The sequence below is a fragment of the Myotis lucifugus genome, unplaced genomic scaffold (assembly GCF_000147115.1).
Source record: "Myotis lucifugus unplaced genomic scaffold, Myoluc2.0 scaffold_175, whole genome shotgun sequence".
NCBI lineage: Eukaryota > Metazoa > Chordata > Mammalia > Chiroptera > Vespertilionidae > Myotis > Myotis lucifugus.
Window position 1 is genome coordinate 681,192 of NW_005871223.1, and position 12,124 is coordinate 693,315.

Here is a 12,124-nt window from a genome sequence, read left to right on the forward strand (position 1 = left end):
GAAGTTGAATCTTTCTCATCACGAGGACAAAGAGTGTGACTTTCCAAAGCAATGCATACCTTAAACCTTCTTTATTTTTGGAAAAGATACTAAGAGGAAATAAGAGGGTGGTTAAAAATGTTACTGTCCTGCTTTAGCATCAGTTTCTTAATGAGCTACACCATCTATTATGTGACTTCCTTTCTCTGACCATCATCAGGGACAGACTGTTATGGCACATATGGGTATTGGCTCAGGAACTATTGATCTTTTTGATGAAGTAGACAAGTGACTTTAAAACTGACTTGGGTTCGCAATTCCCAGTAGGTTAACCATTGAATTATTATTGACTATGAATCCCTCCCCGACCCCGACCCCAGCTGGGCTCTGCCCTCTGTTTCTTGCTCAGGCACTGGAATGACCTGTGTGCTTGCGATGTAAATGTGACCCCAGCACATTCCTCCCCAGGGCACAGTCCATCAGCTCTGCAGTTGTTTCCTGATGGTTCATCCTTGGTTTCATCTGTACTGCCTCCTTGGGAAATTTAACACTCCTGCCCTCCTAGACCTTTTGTTCCTTTTGAGATCGGCATCTCTCAGGAAAAAGGAGTGTAGTAGTTTCATCAGGACAGTGCATGTTGATTTGCCGCATATGTATTTAGCTTCAAAATAGTAGCTTTCCTGGCTTTGGACTTGCTATACATTCTTTTACTTTATCTAAGTATAATTATGTGCTCTTCCCCATGAATCTTAATGAGTCCCTCTTTATAGAAAATATTGTTTCCTCTTTATGTTATTCATTAGCTTGTTAACTATTTCAGTGCATGTGTTTTTGTAGGAAATGTAGCCCTAAGAGGAAAACACTGACCTGTAGTCTGATCTGTCTCTGGCCCCCCAGGAAATACAACTGGGCCCATTTCTCATGTGTGTGGTCGTCATGGTCTCATCTTCAAAATGGCGGACGATGGCGACAGCTTCCTAGTGATCTGAATATGAAGTTTATGGAAATAAACACAATTTCTGTATATATTTTGCTCAGTGGTTAAATAAGGAAAGGATATTGTTTGAGTGTTTTGTGTGTTGGAAGCTCTGTATGCAGTTCTGGTGTTGGCTTCACTCTCTTTCATTTATAACCTCCACCATTTGCTTTACACGACTTAGATTTTTTCTCCTATGCCTGGAGAGTCCTGTGAGATCATCAACCCTTCCTTGGGCAGAAGAATGTCAGTTAATGGTGAGAAGCTGCTGAAGAGAGAAAAACCAAGAGAGTTGATTTTTCCATCTAATTATGACCTCCTGCGACACCTGCAGTATGCAACACATTTTCCCATACCTCTGGTAAGTCAGCGCGTCAGTCAGTTGACAACCTGATTATTTCATTAGAGGATGATTAGCCATTGACTATTCAACTACTTGCCTGAACAGTACATGTGATAGCAGGTGAGTGTTTGTATTCATTGCTTCTTTTGTTATAACTCTGACCATATGGTTTATGTACTGATGAGTGCCCATGTGTGGTGTGGTACTACTAGCTGACTAGATTTAACAGAATTTACTATATTAATGTCCTTTTATTGAGCATTTGAGTCACTGCAAATAATGGCTAAATTTGTTTTCCTACTTCAATTTGAAACTCATTTATTGAGTAGCATTTATGTGCACTGTATTGTGGTAGTTACTTTTGGTATTATGAAGATGAATAACAATTTATGGACACAGGAAAGATGAATAAGATAGGAGGAGACTAATGTCTATAAAATGACAAGCATTAAAAAGTACAATGAGTAAAAACCCAAGTGCCCACTGGAAGGTGAACCATTAGACATTTTTGGGTTTCTTCCACTCTCCAAGAGTAAATATTGGAAGGGAGAGAGAGATCTGATTGAGAAATTGGTTAGGGCTTCATGGAAGAGGTTGTATGTGAGATGGATTTGGATTTTGACCTTTTGAATTTAAGAACTGGAGAGCACATGGGAAATACTTGCCAGGAAATTTAGTGTGTGAATTATAAAGAGTGAAGTGCTCTATTTTAAAGGGAAACAAGTTTAGTTTTTGTTATTAGTAATGAAGATTGGGCCAAGATCTGTAAATGTTTTTATTCTTAGGTTCACTATCATTTTTTTCTGGGATTTTAAGTATAATTTTAATGAGTAAATCTCATTGAACACTATTATTATTTTAGCAAAAATATAATTTTAGGTATTCATTATGTTATTTCCTGGATATCTTTGAGGAGTTTTGATCTGCAGACTAAATATTTTATTACATTTGTTTATTTATTGATTGATTGATTGGTTATTTTGGAACTTCCTCTGAAATGACTTTCAAAATCACTACACCCATGTATTTTTTCCCCTTTATTAAATTAAGAACCCTTTTTTTGGTGTGAACTTTTCTATGTCCAGGGTTATGTCAAAAGTTGCCATAATTTTTTCGTGTTCATTACTGACTGACTGTATCAACATTATTTTTTTTAATCTTCACTCGAGGATATTTTTGCCATTGAATTTTAGAGAGAGTGGAAGGGAGAAGGAGAAACAGAGAGAAACATTGATGTGAGAGAGACACATCAGTTGGTTGTCTCCCACATGCCCCCAACTAGGGCCAGGAGCCTGCAACCGGGGTATGTGCCCTTGACCGGAATCAAACCTGGGATCCTTCACTCCACGGGCCGACGCTCTGTCCACTGAGCCAAACTGGGTAGGGCTGTATCAACACTTATCAGCTGTTACCTGTGTCACTCATTTTTAATATAATGGAATAATCTTATAGTTTATTCAGGACAGCAGAAAGAGTAGCCTGATATTTAGAGCTGTATCCTGAAGAATTCCTGGATGAACTATCATGATATCTGGGATTTGTTTTAAAATAGAGTCAGGGGGCCGAGTAATTGAAGTGGAGTGTAGTTAACAGTAACGCACCGGTGTTAATATCCCAGTTTTGACAAATGTGTTGTGGGTGTGTAAGGCATTAACATTAGGGCAAAATGGGATGAAGGGTATGTGGGAACTCTACCATATTTGTACCTTTCTTACAAATTTTATATTACTTCAAAATAAAAGGTTTATTTTAGAAAAAGAAGAAAATGGAGAGGGGGAAATGAAGCAAATATGGCAGTGTTGAGAATGGTTGAAGGTGGGTGAGCAGAGCTTCGCAGGGCTCCCCTCCATGTGCCTGGTGTCAGAGCAGGGCGCTCCCCACACACTTCTTCATTCTTTTGTTCACATCTTTAGCAACACCGTCATCCCCGGCGTTTAGTATTCTAAACACTGTCCACTAACTTCCCTGAGGAAAGAACATGAATTACTTCTAATGGCTAATTCTCATGATGAATTATGATATAATTCAATTGTATTGCAATCATAAAAAGAACTAATAAATGGATGTGGCAGGGTATATTTCAGAGCCTTCCATCGCCAGTTGCCCTAAACCCCTTTATACTGTGAGTATAATTAGAAGGCATCAATAAAGGGAAATAAAAATGTCGTAGAGTCTGGTTCTCTTCTTTACTAAAAAGGAAAATTAGGCTGATTTATCAAGCAAGTGAGGAGACTATAAGAATATGATTTAAAACAAAGGTTCTTTTACCTCTCTCTCTAAGATGCGGCCCTAGTGACTGAAGGCCAAGGAGAGAGGACTAAAGCGGACTTGACCAAAGAGTTTTGAAAAATAGACTAGTTTCATGTATTCTCCTATAGGAATAATGTCTTGATCTGCCCATCAGTAAAAACATGTCCTTAGAATACCAACAAGCACAGGTTCTAGGATAGGCATCCTACCAGCCTGTCGGGGTCAAACATGTGATGCCGATGGGGGCTCCTGTCAATAACACTCGACAGCTAGCATTTGTTCAGAACTTACCATGTTGTGAGTGCAATAGGCACTTTTGTGTGTGTATTTTCTTATTTATCATTCTCTTCAAACTCAAAGAATATATTTGTGAAATTGTAGACAGGAGTTGTCTTGGGTCAGGCTTTAGAAAATAATAATTCTTAATGCAGATCTAAAAAGGAGTATGGAATCAAACTTGTTTTGTTACTTTCCAGGAACATAGTTTCTTAATCATGGCAGCTAATGTTCATGGATTACCAATTGTTTTAATATGAGCTTTTACTATTGGGATGAAAACCCCCCACAAAACTTCATGTATGTTTGTCCAAACTTTGTAATCTTCTTTTCTTTAAATAAGTGTCTTATTTCATCATCTATTGAATCGTTTCTGCATTACTGGTAGTAGAGAGATCGAAGGGTGTGACCCTTAGAGCAGGAGTCACCCACACTCCAGTGTGCTGGCCTCAGATGGGGTCACTCACCTTCAGGATCTGGGTGGCAGCAGCCAGCCTAGCACCACTGCTTTCCTAACCAGGCCTTGTGTGGAGTGGGCATATCTATTTTAAGACCATTTGACTGATGCTCTTTTTCCATAACTTCAATGTGAGTTTCTAGTTCCAAAACAGTAGTTTGGCAGTTAGTATAATTTAACAATTCCCCTTGAAAATGTTATAGGGTCTATTTCATATTACTATAAAATAAAAATAAGAAATCACTGAATTTGTCATACTAACAGCAGAAAGTTATTGGAGTAGTGAGCTGAAAGGTGGATTAAAAATAAATCAGGTTTCATATAAAAATAAGCTGGCTTTTTTTTTTTAAGTGATCTAAAAGACTTTAAATTGTGTGGCTGAAGGGCTATGGCAACTTACGTAGAGTTTATATGAGGAGGTCAATGGCGCTAACCCCTTCACAGTAAAAAATCTACATAGAACTTGTGATTCCCCCCAAACTTATCTGCCAATAGTGCACTGTTGACCGGAAGCCTTACTGATTTCATAAACAGTTGGTGGACACATATTTTTTTACATTATATGCATTATGTATTGTATTCTTATAATAAAGTTAGCTTGAACAAATAAAATGTTATTGAAAAAAATCATAAGGAAGAGAAAATGCGTTTACAGTACCATATGTATTTATTGAAAAAAAATTGCGTGTAAGTGGACCCATGCAGTTCAAACCTCTATTTAAGGGCCACCTTTATTTTGCATATTTTTCTCAAGAAGTCAGTTCCAGGTATTTCAGTGAACACCTCACGAACACCTCTGTGCCCGCCATAGAAGTCATTTGGATTTCAAGGATATTGCAGGGTTTTACATTGGTTTAACAAGAATTTTTAGTTTTTTTGTACAAATATTTGCCTTAACAACCAAGAAGTACTGCTTGGTTTGCATTTAAAAACAGGGTTTCACAGTAAACTATGCCACATTTGCTAACTGTCTGTACTTTTACATTCTGAGGCTCTCTTTTTCTCCTCTTTTCCAGTTGTTTTGCACTTGTTGTTCAGTAAGGGAAGAAGTTGCAGCATAAAGTTATAGCACAATCCCATGGTTTATGCATCATTTTCACAACGTGATTTTTCTTTCTGAGCCCTGCTCTCCTTACCTGAAGCAAAAGTTGCAGTGACCTTCAAGCGGAATGCCTTTGAGAGCTGATAGTACAGGAGAGGGTCAAAGCACAAATTTGACACCGCCAGGAGCAGCGTGGCCTCTTTGGCTTTGAAGAGGGAAATCCTGGTTGGACAGTCAGATATGACCTCGGTCTGGCTGAGTGTGTATGGAATTCTGACAATGTGATAAGGAACAAAACATATAATGTAGGCTGTAGTCACTAAAAGTATGTTGACGAGAGCTCTTTTCACATTTGAATAATTTTCATTATCTTTGTTTCTGTAGAGTTGTCGAATTACTAGGCAGTTTGATATCAAAATGATGGCTGAGAAATTTAAAAATATAGCTATGCATATGAAGTTTGTCAGCAAATGCCAATTTCTTCCAAACTCCTTTTTGAATTCCATGCATCCTACGTTTGGCTTTTCCTTGATATCTTTGATGGGAATCACCATGTTTGGCACCGTTATCAGAAGGACCATTCCCCACACGACAGCCGATATCATTTTGCCAAATCCAGGTTCTTGTATTCGATAAATCTTGCAGCTGTGTGTTAATTGAAGACAGCGGTCAATGCTGACAAATGCTAAGAAGATAATCGATAAGTACATATTAATGTAGATGAGGCAGGCTGTTACTTGGCAGTGGAATATCCTCAGCTTCCAGGGTGCCACACCCAAGTCAACAGCAATTTTCACTGGTAATGCCAGAGTGAGCAGGAAATCGGCTGTAAGCAAATTAATTAAGTATATGCTTACACACCTCTGATTTGTGTTTTTCTGCATGAAAGCCCATGTTGCAAAACAACTTCCAATAATTCCAATAAGGAAAACTAAGTAAAAGAAATATGTGAATGGCTCCAGATCTCTGTAAACTGGACAGAAGGTAGAACTGTTTGTCATCTTGTGCGAAAGTAAGGATGACTCTTCTAAAAAACAAAATTTTAAAAATTTGTTAAAAGAGAAGGGAAGAGAGGTTAGTAATTAAAATTAGAAATTACTTCCTTTAAAATAACTTGAACTAACAATACCTCCGTCCCAATCTTTCTGGTTCTTAGAATTTTTCTGATGAGCTCTTCTAAATCATGTGGACTGGTGGGAACATCTTAGCTTATGAGGAAGCCTGGGTTTTCCATGGTCTAATTTTGTGTTTTTGGGAAATCCCATTAGGTTAGCTTCTAAAAGGCATATTTTTTAAAAAATATATTTTATTGATTTTTTACAGAGAGGAAGGGAGATGGAGAGAGAGTTAGAAACATCGATGAGAGAGAAACATTGATCAGCTGCCTCCTGCACACTCCCCACCGGGGATGTGCCTGCAACCAAGGTACATGCCCTTGACCGGAATCGAACCTGGGACCCTTGAATCCACAGGCTGACGCTCTATCCACTGAGCCAAACTGGTTAGGGCAAAAGGCATACTTTTGCCTTCTGATAGCTCTTGTTACCAGTTGGCTTGGAAGTTTGCAGAGGAGATAAGTAAACTGAAATTCTGAGAACTAGAGTTGAAACGAGGGTAAAATGGTTTGGTTGTGGCTGAGCCGGAAGAGCTGAATGAGGCTATCTGGCTTTCTTTGCTTATAGGTTGATAGAACTGCTCGTGCTGGAGGAACCTAGACTGAGGGGGTGGTAAGAGTAACAAAGTTGTACTAAAATTTAAAAGTAGGTATTTCAAAAGTAGGTTATTATCTAACCTACTAGAACATTTTCACAATCAAAATTTTATTTTATTTTTCTTTTTAGCAGAAAGAGTTAAAGGATTAGAGTCCAGTCCAGAACTGATGCTTATTACCTCCCTTTTTCTGGCTCCAGTTTCATGGTATAGACCTGTGGTGTCCACTATGATGGTAGGCTGTCACCACGTGTGACTACTGAGCATTTGAAATGTGGCCAGTCCAGATTGACATGCGTTGTAAATGCAGAATACACACTGGGTTTTAAAGATTTAGTACAAAATATTTTTTAAAATAGTACAAGTAATAAAATTGTATTCATTTATGCAAATAATACAACAATTAGTAAAATATCTCATTAATATTTTCATACTGAGCACATGTCAAAATATTTTTGATGTATTAGGTTAAATATAATATTAAGATTAGTTTATCCTGTTTCTTTTTGCTATTTTAAATGCAGCTACTAGATAATTTTAAAGTGCCTCTGTGGTTTGCATTATATTTCTATTGGACAGTGCTTGTATAGATGTTTCTGTGTTCTTAGTATTTTTGAGAAATTTCAAGAATGTATTTTAAAGGCTTCTAGAACTAGGATACATGACATTGGTAACAAAACTCTCAAAGAAAAGCTCAGTTATATTAGTATCAAAACGTCTAACGTTAACACTTCAGAGCGTTTTCTTCCTCTTTCACTGTGGGTTTTGAGGCAGTCAAGCTAGAAGTAGAAGACATGCCCTTAGAACCACTGTGATTTACACAATACCATGTTCCTCCAAGTCTGGAACATTGGGTGTTAGAAGCACAAGTTAAACCAATTGGACTTCACTCACTGCTTTTGCCCTGGTCCAGTGCCCCTGATACCCCAAGGTCGCGGGCACTTCTTTCTGGGGCTGCTTCTTGAGATGCTCCCTCCTCATGCATATTAAGTACCTTTCTTTTGTTTTAACAAGAAGAGTATTTTTGTGTTTTAGCCATAAAAATGGATAGATAACTTTTTAAATGTAGTAACTAGTAAGTATAGTGGCTGATTAAGAAGGCCAGATAAGCCTATTCACTCAAACTTCCCTTAAAAAAAAAAATAACCAAAACTGCTGAAGCCTTTCTGAATCTTAATTCTCCTTAATTATTTAATGATCCATTGTGCGCATCTTGGGATGAAACAGTATGCAAATGGATTGATAAGGCAGCGGTACATAAATCTTTCTAAATTCATGCCATGGAAAGGGTACATGTCCTCCCCACTTTCGGACCTGAGAGAGGATTTTAGAGTCCACAAATGGTCATAAACTCAATGGAAACAATTAAGTACTGACTTTGGGTCTGGCACTATGCTAAGGACTTTACATGAACCTATTAACCTTCCATCATTACTACCATGTAGGTATTATTATTCCTGTTTTCCAGATGAGAAAACTGAGGCACAATAGGTTAAGTAACGCCAAAGATTATATGGTTGGATATAGAGCCAGGATTCCAAATCGGGCCATCTGATCTCAGAAACCACTCCAAAAGTCTGTCCCAACAATAATAGTGTTAACAATGATGATGGTGATGGTAATTATTATTATTATTATTATTATTATTGCCAACCTTTACTAAGGGCAGCAACTATATTCTAAGCAATTTTCATTCTTAATTTTTTTCTAAATACTAATAAAAGAAGTTTAGGCTTCATGTATTTTGATGTTTCATTTTATAATATATATTACAGTGGAACCTCTTTTCTCAAACTTAATTTGTTCCAGAAGGCTGTTTGAAAACCAAATCATTTTTCCCCATTAGTAAATTGAGTTAATCCGTTCCAGACCCCCAAATGATTTTCTGGTTTAACCTTTCTTGCATACAGTACATGTCTACTGTACTGTTTAATGTATAAATAAACACTTAAAAAACAAAAAGGACATGAAATGTAAATGAAAATTTAACAAAAAGGAAAGGAAATGTACAGTAAAAAATGAAAATTTAACAATTAAAAGCAAAAAAGCATGAAAATATTCACAGCACAATATCCTGAGGTAAACTGACTCATGTTCACACATTCTCTCCTTTGTTTGTCACCTGAGAGATGTGTGACTGGTCATAACAGTATCAGCATGAAAGGGTTGTCAGGTTGAGAAGCAAGTTGTTTGAGATGGGAAATGTTCGAGAAATGTGGTTCCACTGTATTTCAAAACCAAACCAAGGTTCTATCCTTGAAACCTAACCTTTACTTTTGAAGTTCCCATGACCTAGTCTCTCCATACCTCCCTACTGTCTTTGTCCCTCCTCGCTACTTTAGATGGGTGGGATCTCCTCTGTTCTGTGAACTGTTTCTTCTGCCTTTGTATTTTTGGTTGTAATTAAATTGTGGGATCAGAGGACTTTAAGGATGGAGGGAGCCTTTATTGGTAGCAGTTAGTCCAATCCCCAGACCATCTGAGGAAACTGAGGTCTGCACTTGGGCTGCTCAAGGCTTCACAGTTAGAGCAGGGTAGGCTCTGACCTTGATCGCTTTCTGGACGTTCTGCCTTTATCCTCCCTAAACTGGAGTCCTGCCTGTCCTAAATGCCTGGAGGAAGCTCTTCACATCTAAAGTCTAACCCAGGCTTCACTGACTTCCTTAGGACCGGTTTTCCATAGTAACCAGTGTGTGTGCTGTGACTTCCTGAGCACTTTTTCTTCTCTGGCCAGAAGGTAATGGTGCAGATTGGCCCCTGTCTCCCATCTTTGTTCATTGTTCCTTTATAAGGAACTAGGATTTTGGCTTATGTGCTTGTATTTCAAATATTACATAATAGTAACATACTAATGTGCCTTTTTATTTTATTATTTTTTTAAGTTTGTTTTTATGGATTTCTGAGAGAAGAAGGGAGAAAGAGAGAGAGAAATGTTGATGAGAGAGAAACATCTTTTGGCTGCCTCCTGCACGCCACCCACTGGGGGTCGAACCCGAAACCTGGGCATGCGCTCTGACCAGGAATCGAACCAGCGACCTCCTGGTGCATGGGACAGTGCTCAACCAACTGAGTCATACTGGCTGAGCATAATGTGCTTTTTAAAAGTGCCCCATTGCTCATACCATTCTACAATAAAGCCCTATTTTATAGAAGAATGTATAGTAAACATGGATTAGAGAAGGATTGTTTGGATCAATTAATATTCTCTGTAACTGGCACTGACCATATATACCACCCATAAGTAATTTATTTAAAAATAATCGCAGTGTGTTTATGTATTCAATAATGCTTGTGAATCACATAGTGCTTTGCAGTGGCTTCCATCAACCTGTCTAGATTGCAACAGAAACCAAATCTCTTCATTTAAAGTTTTGGTTATGTCAGTTAGGGGTTAAATTATACTATAATAACACCTGTGTTATCAATAATGAATTTGAAAACTAAATGCTTGATTAATATTTTGTCAGCCACTTATTAGCCTGTGGAAATTTGTGGTATCCAGAGGTACTCCAGCAAAATGGAAAATATTTCAAGTGTCTTCTTTCTTTGGGTTGAAAGCCCATTGCTTAGAAAATAAACACATTAGGTTTTTTTATGGAAGTCACAATGGAATTTTCTTGAAATTACCTATTATAATGTGTGTAGTAGGAAGTCATTTTAAGAACCATTGTGCCCTGTTGTGAGGACCAACGTGGCCTTTATTTATCCAGTTGTAAAATTGAGTTACTTAATAGCAATGCTCACCTGTAAGTAAGTATTCAGCTTTGTATGGATTAAGCTGTCTTTCTGAGAATGGATGGGGTCTTCAGATAGGAGAACATTATAGTGTAGTTCACAGTGAGAATCTACTTAGAGATTAATAACTGTTGCTTTCTTACCCAGGAACCTTGCTACATGTTGACATTTCCAATTACATGGTTTAAACACCGAAAATCATAGCTTTTCCTTCCAAGGAAAGACAGTAAAATATATGAAGTATTTAAAAAGACATACCTGGGGGTATATTCCCGGAGCCTCAGTGGCAACTCTCCAAGTCCTCAGAGAAGCATGTGCTGTTCGTCTGGCTGTAGCAGTAACAGCTCTATTGAAGGGCTGCTGGTTGTACTAAAAATTTCCTTTCCTTTTGTGTGGTTTTAAATGTTGCATATTGACGTAGATGAAACTGTGGTTTGCAAATAGTTTAACTGTATGAAGGTCTACTAAGGAGGTTCTTTTCAGTTTTGTGTATGCTTTCTTAAGCAATTCAGAGTTGTCTATTCTAATTTTAATGGAAGGATTTTTATTTGTCCATTGTAGTGCCTAATTGTTTTTTTTTAAACACCAAAGCTGTGTTTTTCATCATAATGATTTTAAAGAACATTAATTTTTATGCCTTGAAAGGGGTTATGAGTTACAGATACTAGGTGTTCAAGCAGATTTCTTTAGTTCTACATATTGATACCCATCAGCCTTTCAAAGTTATAATTTTAAAATAATTGTTGCAGTATGGATCCTGCTAGAGACATCTTTTAATAAACAAACAAACAAAAAAGATGTGATTTGACATTGTCTGGTAAACTATTCTATGTTTTATTTTTCTTCATTCTTTTTTGTTCATTGTAGAAAAATCTGGAAATAGAAGAGGTAAGTCACTATATACAGAGATAACCCCTGTTAACATTTTTAGCTTATACATTTTAAAAATTTTCTGTATGTATATACACCCACTTAAAAATGTTATTATATTGTACATACTGGTTCATGGTTTGTACTTTTTTCATTCCATATGTTGGATCTGTTTTCATAAGTTACTAGAGTAGACATATAATGAGTATTTGCCAATTTGGCCCAAACAGCTTAATGAATTGAGACAGTTTATTTGTAATTATTAGATTGTATGCGACTATGCATTTTAAATGTTTGGGTCATTGTTCATTCTGCCTGTGGGTGAGCAAATATTTAGTGAGTGTCTGAATGGAGCCCAGCATGGTGAGGGACCTAACAAAAAGTCACTCTCTCATCCCTGTCATCTATTGGCTCTGTTAGGGTATGTTTCTTGCATGAGGGTAGCTTTTATAAAACAGAATATAGAGTGTACATTTCAAGAACATT

General features: G+C 37.3%; 2 protein-coding genes across 2 annotated transcripts in view; one reads left to right on the forward strand and one right to left on the reverse strand.

Annotated features, from left to right (window-relative positions):
• LOC111827495 (mediator of RNA polymerase II transcription subunit 12-like protein) overlaps positions 1 to 5,342 on the forward strand; it is a 43,259-nt gene extending 37,917 nt beyond the window's left edge. The window contains exons 8-9 of the mRNA XM_023760178.1: positions 1,140 to 1,316; positions 5,298 to 5,342. Of these exons, the coding sequence (XP_023615946.1) occupies positions 1,140 to 1,316; positions 5,298 to 5,342 (222 nt within the window). The remainder of the gene's footprint in view (positions 1 to 1,139; positions 1,317 to 5,297) is intronic.
• GPR171 (G protein-coupled receptor 171) lies at positions 4,971 to 11,515 on the reverse strand. Its single transcript, XM_006096317.3, has 2 exons — positions 11,027 to 11,515; positions 4,971 to 6,350 (listed from the first exon to the last, which is right to left on the reverse strand). Exon 2 carries the CDS (start codon positions 6,322 to 6,324, stop codon positions 5,365 to 5,367), a length of 960 nt encoding a protein of 319 aa, XP_006096379.1. The 5' UTR covers positions 6,325 to 6,350; positions 11,027 to 11,515; the 3' UTR covers positions 4,971 to 5,364.
• Between the last annotated feature and the right edge of the window lie 609 nt (positions 11,516 to 12,124).